Here is an 18,177-nt window from a genome sequence, read left to right as displayed (position 1 = left end):
TTCATTGCTAGTCAAACACATGAAATATTGATGAAAAATCTGAATTTCTTGTGTAGATGGAAAGGCTGTCTTCTGTGGGTTATTATAGCAAGTATAAAAGATCTTTCATATATTCCATTTTATGTTTTGGATTTTTTCTGGATGTCAGTAATTTTTAAATTTTTCACCTTCTTGATCTACTTCACAGTGCATTTACTATTACTACTACATCTACATGAAATTTACGACTGAAGGAATAAGAAAACATAAGATGGCCACAATTTTTTACTGTATATTTCAGCATATGAAAACTAACAGGATATTATACAAAGGGAAGGCAACCCCCTACGGATGGGATAGTACGGGAAAAGGATTGTACTATGAAATACAAAAGTTTTGTCATTAAGAAACTAAAAGATACCCTCTAATTCTCTTGACCTCCAAAAACAAAATCTACTAAACTATAAACTAAGATTGGTCAAACGTTTATGAATATAAAAATTATGTCTTGTAAATTTACATACATAATATGAATTCTACAATAAAGTAGATGCATGTCCACCTGTACCCCTGCCTTTTTGTACATGAAAAAAACAGCATGGTATAGCTGAGGAGAAATTTAGAAAACACAGTCCAAGTACAGTACAGTATACAGTGTAGGAATACAGTAATGTACAAAATAGGCTGATGTACTGGATGACTTGGATCCCAAAATATTTCAGAACTAAAAATTCATAGCTTACTGCCTGTAAGTATTATGGAAAACTGCAGGCTAATTCTATGAACTGCCCTGCAAAGCTTTGTTCAGCATCTGGCTGGCTTATAGGGTGGGATGAATCTGCCTTGGGAAGCCTGCTGGAACATTGTGCATAGGGTAACATGCTGCTGCTCTAAAAAAGTTAGATTACTTACTTCAACCTTATTGGGCTACACTGCAGTTATTAAACAATGTCACTGAAACGTCCATTCCAATAGTCATTACAACCTATACAGTTAATCACAGGTTATTTGCAAGAAAACCATAACACAGCTAACTGCAAATAAGACAGCATTACTCAAAACTGATTGCATGGCTTATTTCTTGTACAAACAAACCAATTTATGTGACCTATTAACATTCAATACATAAATGAAGAGTAGCCCATTCACATTTACCTTATTGCACTCACAAAACAAAAAAGCAAGGGACACTAATGTGGTCTTCTGCCTGATCAGAGGACCATTAGTGGAATAGAAAGCATCATACACGAGACAAAGGATCAATATTCAAAATACCAATTATAAGGAAGAAAATATACATATGTCAACTCATAACTACACTTACATAAAGCATCAATCTCTGCTAAATAATAAATAAGGCGCCAATCTTTGAACTGTACACAAAAAATTGAGAAAAGATTCAAGAAGGGGATTTATCTGAAGTGTGACTAGAAGACTTGGGTCTCTTTCCAAGAGACCCCTTCTGCCGCTTTTACAACCAAAGTCAACATGTACAATGACCGTTATCTTCTCGATATTAAAATGGTTTGTGCTTCACAGGATCCATTCCGTAAGTGTTTAAAATATCAAAAATTCTATATATATAAATTTTATAATCTTGAATATTTCATACATTTAAGATGTACATGTCGTAACAGATGACAATGGAGTATAGAACTGTACACACTTCTATTGCACAACCAGAATAGCTGCAGAAGGCGTCAAGGCAACAAAATTGTATAGAAACTAAATCATTTGGCACGGATTTAACCAGCACAAAAAGCAAAATGAACAACTGTACATAGCTGGTATTCAACTTGTTCAAGTTTCATCTCCATTTTCGTGTTTTTTTTATCACTTGAACTCAAATGTGCTAGTACAATATCCACCGACTATGCCAGGCAACTTACTGCATATGAATCTCTGATAAATAAATATTAAAAATATGCAGATGCAATTGATCCCTATATCCCAACTTAAATAGTTACATAGTAACTATCATAACAAAGCTTTACCCTACAATTTATTCAGTTATTTAAGTATACAATATATAAACACCCTGATTCACTTCTTCAATTACATACTGTATATTCTCACTGTAAGTATTTTTACCCCCTATTACTGTATATACCACAATCTATACTCAAACATCTGGTTCATTTACTGCAATCTAGAAGAATTACTTGATGTTGAAACAACATTACTGACAAGTAAATTGACCAACTTATTTACTAAATCATCACATACTTCTTACAGAATAACAGTAAATATCATGTATCACAAAAATCAGAACCAGTGTCAGCCAGCACCCAAAATGGAACTTAGAGAAAAAATATTCATATAAACATACAGTATATATATATATATTTATGTATAAATAACTAAAGTAGTCCACCTTTACGCCCAAAAGATGTCCAGCAAACTGTGCCAACATTTTGTTCTGCCCCACTGCCTCTTGGAGGTGCAGTACCAAGAGATGTTGGTCTTGATCGTCCACCAACAGTTCCAAGATCTGCACGTTGACCTGGTTTGAGCTGGCTGAGGCGATTGTCAAGATGACCTGACCCTGGATGTCCTGGGATACCCATTGGAGCCCCTGATGGAAGTGTGGGGCGCCTCTCTCCTGGCGATAAAACTTTAGGTACAAACATTCCTGCTGAAGTGGTAGCAGTTGTGCTCGTTGTACATGTGGTGGTAGAAGTGGTGTCCTTGGCACTGCTCATTATAAGATTAGAAAGATGAAGAAGTGGAGAAGTAGCTGGGCGAGAAGTAACTACTCCGCCAACAGTAAGCACTTGACCTGATCCTACAAACCTGTCTACACCAATAGCCTGGACTTGCTCCACAAGATTTACTCTCGGACCAGATGGTGACTGAGGAGCCGAAGGGTCATCTTTATAAAAGGTGCGACGAAGAAGGCTGGCACCATAGTAAAATGTTTTGGTCAAGTCCTCCAAGCCTGTAGGAAAATGAAAGCCAGCACTTATTTTTGGATGAAAGCATTGAGTTTATAATTTTTAGGCAATTATGGATAAATTGGTCAAAAGGCAATGTTTCAATGCACACTAAAATACTAGCTGCTAATTACTCCTTGGTCACCAGCTAATCACAGCACACAAATTTCACTGACAGGTCTTTAACTACCTATGAGGCAATACTAGAGATATGCTAAATATTCATACTGTACTTCAATTATTTTTTCTCAGATAAATCTATTATTCATTTTAGGAAATATTTTAAGCATGAGTGTTTATTCCAGTTGGTTAGTCATAAAAAGTATTTTAAGCAATCACTGAGCTAAAAATCTCAGCAGTTCTCATAGGTTGGCCCAAAGGGTTGTGTTTCCATAACAATCACGAAAAATCAATTCAATGAATAAATTAATGCTTCATCATAAAAAAGTTGTAATTAGACTGATTATGTTGAAGATCCTTCAGAACATTAGGGTCCAAATTTCTATAAAGCTCACATGATCTATTCCATGTACTAAACAAGAACAGACTTTAGCCAAGAGTATCCAACTGTCAGTGAAAAACCTAATTACCATTTTCCTGATCATATGTATCCATATTATATTAGAATTTTAACCTATTCAAAAAAACTTGACTTTCAGCTTTTCAAGGTCAAAATTAGTAATGGGTTTGCATTCACAATTACTTAGAACCTTACAAAATCTATGATCAAAAGTCAGACTTGATACTAAATTACTGTAGTATTTTGGGGAAGGTTTATAAATGCAATGCAAGTAGTTTCACCATCAAATGGTAAAACAGACTTAAATTGGTACATAGGAAATGACAATAAAGTACAGTAGTTGGATTTGAGAATGATGCAGCTTTGTAGAGCGAAACCACATAGGACCAGCAGTATTGGAATTCACACAGAATAAAGGACTGAATTATTAAACACAACGTTTGAAAAACACACAGAAAAGTTGTTACCACATAAGATCAGAGAAAATGAAACACAGCAGTTTTTTTTAATTCTGATGAGTACACATAAAAAAAGTTTTCCCGCTGTACCAGATGAAGCAAGCCTTAAAAAAACTGAATGAGGGGAAATGAAGCAGGTGAAGAATGACAGTCAAAGAAATATGTGAAAAAGCACTACAGTACTGTACATTGAAAAAGGGCCAGAAAATAATCACCAAAAAGTGGAAGGTAGAAACTGCTGAAAGGATGAATGCAAAAGGTAGCAGAGGTAGTATACAGTGACACTGGGAAGGTATGTATAAAAGGAGAGGCAGGGTGAGAATCAAGGACAAACAAGGAAGAGGGTAAAAAGGTATACAAGAAGAGGGAGGCTACTAAAAGGGCTAAAAATGAGGATGTGGGAGGAATGGAATCAGTGTCTTGAAATAGCAATGGAAGTGCAAAAATGTTCTGAATAGGAAATGAATGATGAAAGATAGTAAAGATGTACAAAGGGTAACATATCTAAAAATGAAAATGGGGATACTAATATTGAAAAAAGTACTGGAAAAATGAAACCTGGAAAAGCTCCAGGATCAGCAGGAGTTACAAGTGATTTGCAAAAAGCAGTTGAAGAGCCAGTCACTAGAACAAATGGAACCCTGATAGAGGAAGATATGGAGCAGCAATAGGCTAATACAGAAATAAAAAGGGGATACTGTACACCAAAGGATGACAAATATAAATAACGAATGTGGTTTGCTGGAGGAAACGCTGTTAGAATTTAGACTTTGTCAGCTTGGCTTTATAAAAAAAATTAACCTAAAAAAATCAACCTAAGTCTTAATAATGATGCAACTACGGAAGTAGTATATTTGTGAATCTTGAGAAAGCATTAGGCAAAGCACCAAGGTAAGCAGTTACCAGAGACTGATACTGCAAGAGCACTGGGTATCAGAAAGGCTTATTATGTCAAGGATGTTACCATACCATAACACAAGAACTAGAATGAAGACTGTAACAGGTATATAGGAATAGTTATATAAACATTGGTGTAGCAAAGAAAAGCACAGTCCTTGATAATTTATCATAGTAGTGGAAGAAGCTACAGATAAGTGCAAAAAATCAGACCTCCAGATTTGCAGTGTAGAATGATGTAGTATTAACAGCAGATCAAGAGGAAAAGTCACAGTGGTGTTTCCTAGATTTAAAGCAGAATGGCAGGAGTTTATTGAAAATAAATGTCAGCAAAGCCAAATTTATGGTGACTGGACAGGGTGCAAGAGAAAAAAGTGCCATGAGGAGAGCAGCAAAAATGATTCCATGGGAGAGGTATGGGGCAAACAAGATACAGTATATGGACTGGGTATTTGAAAGTAACAAACATGTAATCACAATAGTTGCTCAGGACTGCAAAATATAAATGTAAAATAATACTGTAAGGGATTTTGATACCTGAAGTGTATAGTGAGAGCAAAATAAGGAGAGGGAGGAGCGTCACCATGCTGTGGTTCAAGGGCATGCCTTACAAGAGATGTAACATTTTTGTTACCCTGTTGACATGCTAAACTGTGAAGCATGTACTGATATAGCATTGAAAAAAAACAGCAATAGCCTAGATGAAGTGAGAAGCAGCTGTTAAGTGACTGTCATATAACAGTAACCCATTAGTGGACAGAGCATAATCTTCTGATGCGTGTATAAAGCCTGTACTCTTGGTTAGCTATAAAAGATAGTTTAATCGGAACACTGACCTAAAAATTTCATAGAGCTGGCCAAAAGTGTTTGTTCTGCACAAAAGGAATAACATTAATTATGCAGTTACCTAGTAAAGTAAAATTTCATAAATCATTATTACGTAACTGGATATACTGCAAATTTTTTATGTTCTGAATTTTTTTTTCAGGAATCTGTGTGCAGTACTGTACAGTAGTCATCATTCACTGCCTTCGTCCAAAATATATTTCTTTGTTAATATTAAGCTGTCTCTTCTACAGCTAGGAACTGTGTACTACACAAGGTGTGCCCAATCCTCAGACAGGAAATACAATCCACCACATTTCTTTCATTTGATACAGATAACTGCAATAACCTTATCATGGGTTTAATTTGTTTTAATATGTTTATCACATACTTGATATCCATACTCATAAAAATCTAATAAACAAAAACAAAAAGGGAATAATACAAAATCTGCTTCTCAAAGCAAATACAACTGACATACTAGCTCAACGTCAGTCACAGAACAATTGTGCTGATGAAGGCTAGGCTACCTAATGCACACACGACCAAGTTTCACAAAGTACACTGTATTAACATTACCAGGAAACTAGGAATGCTTACGTAATTACACTTATAACAACAAGGTTACTACTACTAGGATACATTTTTGGAAGTTGCAAAAATATGTATCCTTACACCTCCCTACTAAAAATGTGACAGTAGACCACACTGTCATACTTTTATATAGTTTTTTTTTAAAGAGTCCTAAAATTATAGCTCCATATCCTGTCACTGTTCGAAAGTACAATCACTACACTGTACTGGCTTTATCTGTAGCTAAGGATGACGTGAAAAGAAAACAGCTAACATAGAGCAGCCATATCTGGTGTAATGGACTAAACAATACAGGAGCTCCCTCTAGCAGAAAGTGATGCTAATTTCTTTAATTTGATGAATGACTTAGTTCTCAGCTAACACATACAATGCATAGCATTACACAAATAATACATACAATAAGTCCATACAAAACAATACAGAAAATAAAGTTACATAAAAAGAAACTATTGACCTAAAAATGCAGAATTCATCATATTGGTAAGATAACTTTGGATTACACCATTCAGTGCCCTGGAACCTGGATTGTACCAACTTTCAATAACTGCTACTTAAACAGACTATAGCAACTTGCAGTAACTGCTACTTAAAACAGCAATCAACTTTTGATAAATCAAATTAAGAGAAACTTTGTCAAAGACATGCTACAGTACTTTAAATTTTCCACATAAAAATTGTTTCTGTATCAGTTCTAGAGAGGAGAGAGAGAGAGTATATAAAAAAAGTGTACCCAAAACTGTGTAAAATGTTTAATTTCAGAAACATTTAGCTATTGAGCACATAGCAGCATCTGACTTCAGCATTAGACATAGATGCATAGGAAACTAAGTTACTGTATAAGAATCCTAAAGCAGCTTGGCATGTTGGTCATCTTACAAAAAACATGCAATAAAATCATAATCCTATGCAACAACTAAAAATATTCTTGTCAGATAAAATCCCAATACAGTAGTAGTATACAGTAATTTATACTACAATTTACTAAGTTTTATCTTCTGTTTTTTGCTTTACATGTTATCCATTTTAAAAATTATATAATTTTTCTATCCGGTAAGTCAGTACATGCTTATGAAAACTTCTTGAACTGGGAACAACTAATCACAAAAAAAATTACATTATCCTGTTGCATAAAGATGCCATAAACTTTGATTAAACAACAATAATCAACCACTTACCAGGCAGTTTGTATCCCTCAGGTTCGGGTGATCCTGGTTTTGAATTAGTAGGAGTGTTGGCAGGAGTAGCAGTTGGGGAATAACCAGTTTGTTGATGCATGCCCCTTTCATTCAAAACCTTGGCCAGGCCAGTATTTGTAGAGAAAGTGGCAGTAGATCCACGGCGTGATGGTGGGCAAGATGGAGCTCTGATCGGAGTGCCTGGGGTAGTGGTAGGATGTGCTGTTGGTGCAGGCAAGACACTAACTTGTGCTTGTTGGAGGCTGTTCAAGGGAAAGGAAAATCTTTAGAAACTTTTTAATAATAATAATAATAATAATAATAATAATAATAATAATAATAATAATAATAATGATGATGATGATGATGATGATGATGAAGATAAAAATGTTCTTTATTTTGAAGAGAGCTCAGCATAATAATTGTTTCTTAAAACTCTATACTGTAATCATTAATAAGACAAAATATATTTGAGAAAAAGAAATGATAGTACAAAGGTGATCAGACATATTTTAATTCTTCATTTTATTATTTAAGAGAATCTGGTCTTAATCGATAAGGAAAGTACTGCATGTGCAAGTGTGACAAATGTTACAGTATTGCTATTTTTTTAATATGGCATACACAGCACCCAGCAAACAAAAAAATGTTAGAGTGTATAACGTTATACTGAAGCCATACAAGCACCTCCTTCACACACACAATCATATACTTTTGAACAAACAAGAGAATTACAGTCTTCTTGTACCTGCGGGTTGAAGTGGTTTGATCATCTGGATGTAGAATGGTCGAGTTAGTGTAAGTGAAGACTCCTGAAGTGCTCATAAATCTTTTTCCAGGGTTTTCTTCTTCAGGTTCATCTTCTTCAAGGTCTGACATTGAATATACATCCAATTTTAACTGTTCAATGCCAGCACCACCCTAAAAGCATAAAAGACAACTGCATTATATCAAATCCCTCTTTTCCAGTAAAATACAGTAATCATTATTTATCAGTGTTCAACAGTATGGGGTCATATTACAAAGTCAATCAGTAATTGGTAAATATTACAGGCTTTCCTGAATTCTTACTAATACCATACTAAAAAAATCATATTTATAAGCAGTGAGTTTTGAAATTTATATTCTATAAGAAATTATTTTTTTTATCTCAAGATGATGAATCATAGTGTTTTAATTTGCACTTCAGTATGTTATGAGAGAATCTACAATACATACAAATCAGTAAGTACTTGAAATGATAACCATATACAAAATGGTATAAATATGTCTACTCATTAAAACATTTAAACTAGCACTGCAGAAAAACTATGGAAAATCATTCCAAGATGAGAGCAAACCAAACTTTAGTGCAGTATATTTGATACTATCATCAGCTGTTTAACAGGGAAGTTAAGTTTTTAGTGGAATTAAGAACACTAATCCCCAGCTGACTTGCATAGCATCTCCAAACCAAGTATAACATCCTACCAGAAATTCTGACCCTATTCCACTTACTAAAGATCCTGGTCCAGTTTATCAAACATCACCTCTAAACATGCAAGAGTTGTTTCAAAAGCTTTACAATATCATTACTATAACTGAGGAGCTTAATGAAACCACTGGGTCACATTCTCTACTATCATCAAGACTTGTCAGAAGGTTATAAAGCAATGGAGCTAGGGTATGAATGGAAGCTGTAAAGGATCTTTAGTAATGTCTAGAATGAGCCACACAAGATACACTGAATGTTGTAATCTTTCTCCTTCAGGGGCAAAAGCTTTTCACATATATTATGAAGTTTATGTATCTAAATATGCATGCATTAATCCACCTTAGGACAACTTGAGTACTGTATTATGGGTAGCAAGCTATATGAACAGCCTACACATCCTACACATAATAAAACCAAAACTGGCATAACCCATCATAAAAATGGTGTCCACACATTTTAGCAGATCCATTTACAATGATCAAAAACAACAGGTATAATACAAAAACCCTTAAAAGATTAACGGATGCATATGAAATGCATTAAAATACATTACTGTACCTTGATAGCCACTCCCTCCCTCTCCTCCAACAATCCTGCGAGATTAGGAGTAGCTAAACGGGACCATTGACTAAGGGTAAGTGATCCCTCAATGGGCTTCACAATCTGTAATTTCTGAGGGAATTTCCAGTCATTCACACCAGATTTGCCACTTCCTGAAACCACAAACACAAATGGGAAATCAATACATATACATGTTGGGATGCAAAAAGAATATATCACATTTGGAAGGTTCAACTCAAACGCCTATCAAGCAACATTAAACTCCTGTGACTTTTACCTGTGGACATGATTGAGTCAGGAGTGCGACAGCCATAGGGGAGATAATGTGATGGTGTTCCTGACCTATCTCCTGGACCAAGGCGACGTAAACAAGAATCTAAGTCAGGAGTTCCTGGCCAACCCGGTACACCTAAGTGGCTGCCTCTGTAACAAGGAAGTGTGGGAATGTAATAAAATCCTACTATAACATTTTTTACTATTTTGAGAAACAAAATTTAAGCCATTCTTACAAAAATGTGCACTGTGCCTATTTAGCAGTTATTTGAAGTTTTCAAACTCAATATTTATGTAATGTTTCAACTGACAAATTTTCTATATTCCCAATAATTTTTTTCACACATGCTCAAGAACTGCAATATAGAGTGAAACTAAAAATAAACTACAGACACTAACGGATAGTTATCCTCAGAATCTGTGTGCATTGAGGCATCTGAATCTGCCCCAGAATCCAGGGAAGGATGACCAGAACCTCCAGAGTAAATGGATGATCCTCGTGATCCTAAGTAAGACATATGTGATGGGGTGTGCGGATGATGTGTTGGTGTGGAGTGCACAGAACCACCATACCCTAGAGAACTCAGTGATCCTTGAGATCCTGCCATTGAATATCTGCCTGATAGTCGTACAGTGTCGAATGTACGTCTCATGGTGGTACTGGAAGAAGAGGAATATAACATTTAACCCTAGAAATTTACATGAACAAATATAAGTGTTCATCTTAATTAATATTGTCACTTCAATGTAGATTCATCTTTATGGAATACAGCTCGTAAAAATCAGCATCATGAACTTCTCACCTAACTCATAGCAACACACAACAAATACTTCTCCACCTCCATAATGTCAGTAATATTGCTAGAAATTACATACCAGTACTAAAACTAGTAGTACTATTACAATGAATTGTATTTGCAAATGAACCAGCAAAAAATGCCTAATTATTCCACATACTATAAATCATCTATGGTACTGCCAAATTAGTAAAACTAACTCACAACACACAAAGTAGATGTACTTTACTACCAAAATGAAAGCAAACTATATTCTGCAAGCACATATCGTGCACTTCATGGTTACAAAGTACCAATGCTCAGAAAAACAAGTAAATAACAAAAAATCATGTATAAAACCCCATTCATCTATTTTTACAAACTAAGGTTAACAAGAGCTTAGTTTTTTTACTTCGTATTCAAAATGTGAATCTTAATTATGAAGCAAAACAAAAGTACTTGTAAATTTCACTTGATACTCACTAAAATCTAAATGCCTTTCTGGTCAATGAAACAAAATAAGCTTTTCTTCTAAAAATATCATTCCAATTTACAATGCCTGTCCAGTTATCTTATCTACTGTATGTAGTATAAGCAGAATGGAATACTGATGTGTTTTTGTGTGTGTATGTGCAGGAAAGCAACAAATCCCCCTTACATAAAACTGTACATCTAGATTTTAGCATTGCTACAAGCTGCATTACATGTAAAGCAAAGTGCTTTTGAATAAATGAAAAATACTGAATAGCCAGGTTCCCAAAAGCAACTAAACTTCAGTCTTTTTTACTGGCTCCTGTTTTTTTTAAACTCAATGTCATGCATCATATTAATGCACTATTGTCTAAGAAATATATATAGTGCCACATTTCACCATAATCTTGTGAATATATGCAATATAACGAAAAAATGATTATGTACAGCATTACACTTTGGTGTCAGAACCCCTTTTGAAATTGTAATAATATACTAAAGTACTGGTACTGTATTCAATGCATCATAAAAATTACACATACTGTACTGTACATCAGGTTACGAACACTTCAGAAGTGTAATTAGTAAAGGAAACTATAATGTTCAATATACTGTACTATGAATAATTCATGGTTTACTGGATTAATCAAGCAAGCAACATCAGTTTCATTGCAAAATCAAAGAAGATCATAACATACAAAGTGGAGTAATCATTCAAAAAAGGTACAATAACGTTCCTAAAACTTGTCACAATCTGCAAAAGCATCTTTTATAATGAAATTAAACACTGTAAATGCCAAACGCAAAATAAATAATTGTCAAACGAAAAAGTAAAAATGCATTCAAAATGCCAAAACTGAAATTTTAGGAACATTAAATAATAAACCAAAGTACGATTGTGAGCCACAAGCTATTTTCATATTCAGTTAGGAGCACCATATTTAGTACCTGTACTGGTACAAGGCAGACTGGCTTAAGCCACACATCGGTAGAGTTCCATGCTTGCTGTTGGAGGACATGAAGCTGTCACCAATACAAAACACAATAATCGGCTTTATGAAACCCCAAGAAAATTTTAGATTCTTTGAGGGCAAAGGTTAAAGCTATCAAAATTGCTGTTTTAGAATAAAACTTTTCTTGCCTTCTATATTTCTTAAAGAGTAAATGAATTCTACATATTACTGTACAGTACTACATGCTCAATCAGTACCTATAAGTAAAATATTGAAGTTTCAAGAACACTGAATCACTGGGAGATTACTTTCACAAAAACTACAAACACACAGCAGAATTTCATATAAAATACAGTACCATTAATGAACTTTGATGACACTACACTTGATATACCAAAACAGTTCACAGAAACCAAGCAAACAAGCACTGATGGTTTACATGACAAGTGCTTTGTATGAAGTTAGCTAGATGTACACTATTATAAAACACTGGGTTTGAATGTGACTATACTCTATCACATTAAACAAAAATGAATCCTTGTGACCCACATTCTAAAGTCATGGAGGAAAACTTAAAATTTCATTGAGATCTGTTTGAAATTGCATATTGTGACCCTTGAACTTGAGTACCTTAAAATCACAGCTTCAAAAGTGCATGCAACAAATGAGACAAATCTAAAATCTAGAGTAACAATACAAACAAGCTACCAGCCGCCTGTGTAGCTTGTCTATTCTATTGCAGTGGAGTACTGTTCATCTAAAATCAAAAGGGGCCCCCTACATCTACTAAATAGAATGAAATGCAATAGTTGATTCAATACAAAGGAAGCCTTGATATCCAAGTAGCTGAGTTAAAACCAAAACTAACGTTTGAATAATGACAGCTGAAAATAACACACCTGGTTCCTTTGCCGATCTCTTCCCCAATGACATTCAGATTCTGAAGCTCACTGGCAATAGAATCATTGCCTGAATTGAATGGCGAACTGTACAGATTGCTTCCTCCGAGATGATGACCACGACTTCCTGGCAAGTTCTGAAGGGCGAAACATGAAAATCATTGGATGATCAGAATATTCTTGGCATTTAATTTGATGCAGATACCTAATATTTTCAATAATTTCTCTGAGTACACAACAGCAAAAAAGTTTTAATATGACAACATATAATCTAACATAATGCAATTAAAAAGTTACAAAAATTAATTTTTACTCAATTATATCAGATTTTGGGGTTAGTTCACACTGGGCTCTAAGGTAAAACTTTACTGTGAGTTGGAAGGAAGGGCATAAAAGAATGACTCATTCAGCTGTTTCACAGACTTTGGACCAAGTAGTTGTGATGAAATGGTTGCATTATTCTTATATCAACTTCTAGGTGCTTATTAAACTATAATGAAGTCTAGGCACAAGGCTGATTCTATGCCCTCTCTCAGCCAGCCTTTGAGGATAGCACTTTCATTTACCATACTTATGGTAAGTGTAATGAAGTTTTGTTGTTGTTTATAATTTACTTTTAGTTTTTACCTATATTGTGTTGCAATTTTGTGCATCAGACTTAAAATGTCTAAGTCTTTGCCCATTTGGGAGTGAATACAAGGGGCTTCCAGAGTAATTAGGCAGAAAGACAGATTCTTCAATAAATATGAAATATGAAAACCCTACACAGCTCAACACACAAATTAGTTACACTATATCATAACAGAATCCTCATATAAAAAATACCAAATAATGTAATGAGACATTAAACAAGAAGACCCATAATTAATCATTTTAAGCAGAAGTATGAAACTATGGCTTTTTTGCATGAAAAAATCATTTTCACTTCCTAATAGTGAAATTTAACTAGGAAAAAGCTTAAATTTTGAATGCCAAGAAATAATTTTTCTTTCAAAGGCATTAAAAACAAATAGAGTTGGAGGCTAACAAACCTTCTTTTGCACCCTTCTGAGTTGATCTTGTGTATCATGGAGAAGATCTAAGACTTCAGCATATTTCTCTTTCAACTCCGCTAGCTCCATTGTGAGTTCTTGCTGGCAATCCCTGGCCACACCAACCATGTTGTGAAGTTCATCATTCTCCACAGCAAGGCGCTTGTTACGTGACTGCAGGTCAACAACCTGGGCAAGAAGCTGGGTGATCTCTTCCTGCTGGCGCAGGGAGTCCTCCACCTTCTTTGCCAGATCATCGTTGAGTTGACGAACTTGTAAGTTGGCATCACCTTCATGATAAAATGCTTTGTTATTATACAAAAATTTATAAGATTATACTTAAATACTCTGGCATTATTTTGACAATATAAAACAAAACCAGAAAATTATTCAATTAATAAAAAAAGTCCCGCAACTCTGTTACACAGGAAACTAAATCTCAGTAACTCACTAAGCTGTTTGATGACATCTGTGACGAGTTCCTTTTCCTTCTCCTCACATTCCTGAGTGTCACTAGCCAACTGGGTGGCCTCTAGACGAAGAGATTTGTTTTCGTCTTCAAGATTCCTAACTCGATGCTGTAAGAAGTCTACATTCATGAAACGCAACCCTGTTGGAGTGGCTGAAAAAGAACCATGAAATCAAAATTTCATACTGATCTTCTGAAATGCATAATCTGAGCTTTCGAATTCTTCATAACTTGCTTTCTTCTATTAACTCTGAGAAGTGAACTTTAGCAGCATTAAAGGCTCACAGTCTTTGAAACTCACAGCCACAGTAACTTCCTTTTCAAAGTAACATGGCCACCAATAAGGCGCTATGATTTATTAATCATCAAAGCGCTATGATTTATTATTGAATAACAATTTTCATAGTACAATATATCAAAGCAAGGTATAAAGCAAAATAAATAAATAATATATATATATATATATATATATATATATATATATATATATATATATATATATATATATATATACAGTAATTCTATGAACTTAATGGCCATAAAACAAAATTATGTAAAAATCTTAGTTTACTGGATGTCACAGAACAATCTCATCTACACAAACTGCAAAATTCTGTAACATTTATAAGTAACTTAAATGTACCTGTGCTTTCACATATACACCTCGTCAATTTATTTTAATGCCTTGAGGTTAGTCCGCAAAAAGTAAAAGTATACAAATTATTGGAGATATAACAGCAAATTTAATCAGAAACAAAAGAAGAAATACTCTGCCATGATCCCTCAAAATTCGATATTCTCTAAGACAACAGAATGAGATAACGCATCGCCCATTTATAAATGAGTAAATGAAGTCTTACTCTTTGAGGACTTGTCTTACTTCATCGTTCTAATTCCATAAGCGTGATTCTATCTAAAGTCCCCGAACTGCGTTCACAAATCCTTGTCAAAGAGCCACCATTAGGAATTTTGTTAAATGCAATGAAATGTATACCAAACCAGTAATAATAATGCTAAACCACGACGATTCAAATCTATTCCAAATTAATTACATGTGTTGGCGGGGGAGAACAGGATAAAAAAAGAGACTTACTTTCACAGCTGCTGGCGTCATCGACATCGTTGGTGTAGATCTGGAGCAGCTCTGTTTTCATCTGCAAATTATGCGTGAGTTGGGTGATTTTGTCGCTCGCAGCGGACAGTTCCCCGTCCAAGATGGCATTGCGCTCTTCTAAGGCCTTGTTGCGGGCCAACAGCTGCTGTCCGATTTTAGCTGCAAGCTCGAGGTCTTTCTCCTTCTGCAAAGACCATTCACGGCATTATAATATTTTTCTGAAATCAATATAACAGTACTGGGAGGCTTCCGTTCCTAATACAAATTCAAAACCCCAAAGGCAGTGATATTCTAGGCCCAAGCAAAGACTTTGTTTACCTTAACATTTTCAGAAGTTAGTTTTTCAAAGTGGGTTCTCCCAGATTCAATGAAGTTTTATTCATCTAAACGACTAAGATATTCTGCCAATTACCATTTGATGCAAGACATTTTCCAATACTAACCATTAAAAACCTTAAACTGAGAAAATTTAAATTCCATCATGATAATGGATAATTGAAATGAAAGGCAAAATAAAAAAATGGACTATAAATGTCATGCTATAAGTAAAACTGAATAAAACAATACTCACATACACACACACACACACATACACATACACAGTTTCTTCGCCTTCAAAATAACCAAATCGTCATAGAGACCAGTCTCGGCTGTTAAAAAATGTCTTAATAGAAATGACCAGTAAAATACCGGTAAACATCACACCCTGTATGTGTAACATTGCATTTCCCCTTGAACTGAGAGGTCATGGACCTGACTTGTGAATTACAGTAATCAACTGAACAATAATTGTCTCAGATTTCAAATAACGCAACCAACGACTTATAAACCATTACAGTCTCCAAAAACGCTGAGTCATGCGTGTTAAAAAAGAAGAAGAAGAAAAATAAAAACATACGCCAACTTCTCACTCGTCTGTGATCTTTTTCGTAGTTCAGACAAAATTACGACTACGTATACAGTAGTAACACTTACGCATGTGTGGCGATGTGTAATCCACGGAAAACGCCCTCCATGTTTGAATTATTATTATTATTATTATTATTATTATTATTATTATTATTATTATTATTATTATTATTATTATTATTATGGCAATTCGACCTTACAGTTATTCGCATGCTTGGGACACGACTTCAGAAACACTAATCGAAAATTTCAGAATTTCAATTAACACATCCATGAGAAATACAAAAACGATGGCTTTCTAAATGATTTACTTGCAACATTCACCTGTTCTGTGGATATACAGCCGACATGCAATAAACGCTGAAATTATTTTTACCGGGAAATCGAGAATTTGCGCATTCACTGCATGGCCTTCGCATTTTCATTGGTACCAATTCTGGACGGCCAGAGGGATATGATAAAGCTAAATTAAAACCGACCTCTCACTATTTGGAAGAGCAGACACACTGTTGATAGAAAAAAAAATCAAAAGATTTCTACCCATGGGATGAAAGGACCAACGAATTCAATTTTGAAGAATTGGGACATATTTCCGCACATGTGACAACTAAATACTAAACACGTACTTGGCTGTAACGCATTTTTAAAAGAGGAAAAAAGACGATTGCTATGACTCAAAATACATTATATGAAAATGAAGTTCTATTTATGCACTGTCTGCAGAGGATAAATATTTTAAATATATCTTGAAACAGTCAGCTACTTGTCGTCCTTTGTACAAAAGACAGAAAAAAAAATTAAGAGGGACCATAAGACAGAAGTCAGTAGATTTTAAATTTCGTGTCACTCTCTCGTTTCCCAAAGGCAAGGCTGGACGACAAGTGTACGTACACTGCCACTGATACAAAAAAAAAATTTAAAGCTATAGATAAACATTGCTCTTTACACCGTAAGAATATAGGCGCAACTACTCACATAAAATGAGTTTGTTTGCCGGTATTGGACACAGAATACTATTAGCGTTCCCCGGGATGCTCATTTATACAACCAGAACAAACAAAAACTTTATACAGAAAACCCAAAGATCTTCACTTCTTCCACGCGATATGAATCTCCAGGACAGTGTGTGTGGCGATTCCTAGCACAATCTTCCACCACAGGACACAAGTAAACAATTTGCGTGAGACGCAGAGGAACTAAAGATTTTTTTTTTTTAAGATAGGACTCTTTCTGACACATCTACATCCCGCCCCGAAGAAAAATACTTTGAGATACATACCTCCTGGAGTAGTCTGGTCACGGCGTCGATGTCATTGTAGGTTTTGGTCATTTGGCTCACCCTGTTCCCGCATAACACTGAAAAAGAATAAAAAAATTTGGTTAAGCCTCTTTCAAGGTGACCCACTTACATATTTGACATTTTGTACCTGCACATTATCAAGTAAATATTTGATATTTAAACGTACTGAACATGTGTATATATATATATAAATATATATATTATATATATATATATATATATATATATATATATATATAATATATATAATATATATATATATATATATATATATATATATATATATATATATATATATATATATAATATATATATATATATATATATATATATATATATATATATATATATATATATATATATATATATATATATATATATATATATATATATATATATATATATATATATATATATATATATATATATATATATATATATATATATATATATATATATTATATATATATATATATATATATATATATATATATATATATATATATATATATATATATATATATATATATATATATATATATATATATATATATATATAGAGAGAG

At 34.2% G+C, this 18,177-nt stretch overlaps 1 protein-coding gene across 13 annotated transcripts in view; it reads right to left on the bottom strand.

Annotated features, from left to right (window-relative positions):
- Nucleotides 1–251: 251 nt before the first annotated feature.
- milt (trafficking kinesin-binding protein milt) overlaps nt 252–18,177 on the bottom strand; it is a 349,817-nt gene continuing 331,891 nt past the window's right edge. For all 13 annotated transcript variants that reach the window (XM_067121433.1, XM_067121431.1, XM_067121432.1 and 10 more), the window contains 11 exons: nt 17,591–17,667; nt 15,382–15,586; nt 14,271–14,441; nt 13,820–14,109; nt 12,789–12,925; nt 10,089–10,349; nt 9,694–9,839; nt 9,414–9,568; nt 8,130–8,302; nt 7,382–7,644; nt 252–2,917 (listed from right to left, as the gene is read on the bottom strand). In XM_067121433.1, coding sequence (XP_066977534.1) covers nt 2,340–2,917; nt 7,382–7,644; nt 8,130–8,302; nt 9,414–9,568; nt 9,694–9,839; nt 10,089–10,349; nt 12,789–12,925; nt 13,820–14,109; nt 14,271–14,441; nt 15,382–15,586; nt 17,591–17,667 — 2,456 coding nt within the window. In that variant the 3' untranslated portion in view covers nt 252–2,339. The remainder of the gene's footprint in view (nt 2,918–7,381; nt 7,645–8,129; nt 8,303–9,413; nt 9,569–9,693; nt 9,840–10,088; nt 10,350–12,788; nt 12,926–13,819; nt 14,110–14,270; nt 14,442–15,381; nt 15,587–17,590; nt 17,668–18,177) is intronic.

This window comes from Macrobrachium rosenbergii, chromosome 19 (assembly GCF_040412425.1).
Source record: "Macrobrachium rosenbergii isolate ZJJX-2024 chromosome 19, ASM4041242v1, whole genome shotgun sequence".
Lineage (NCBI taxonomy): Eukaryota > Metazoa > Arthropoda > Malacostraca > Decapoda > Palaemonidae > Macrobrachium > Macrobrachium rosenbergii.
Note: the sequence above shows the minus strand (reverse complement) of the source record. Positions and strands in the feature narration are given on the sequence as shown.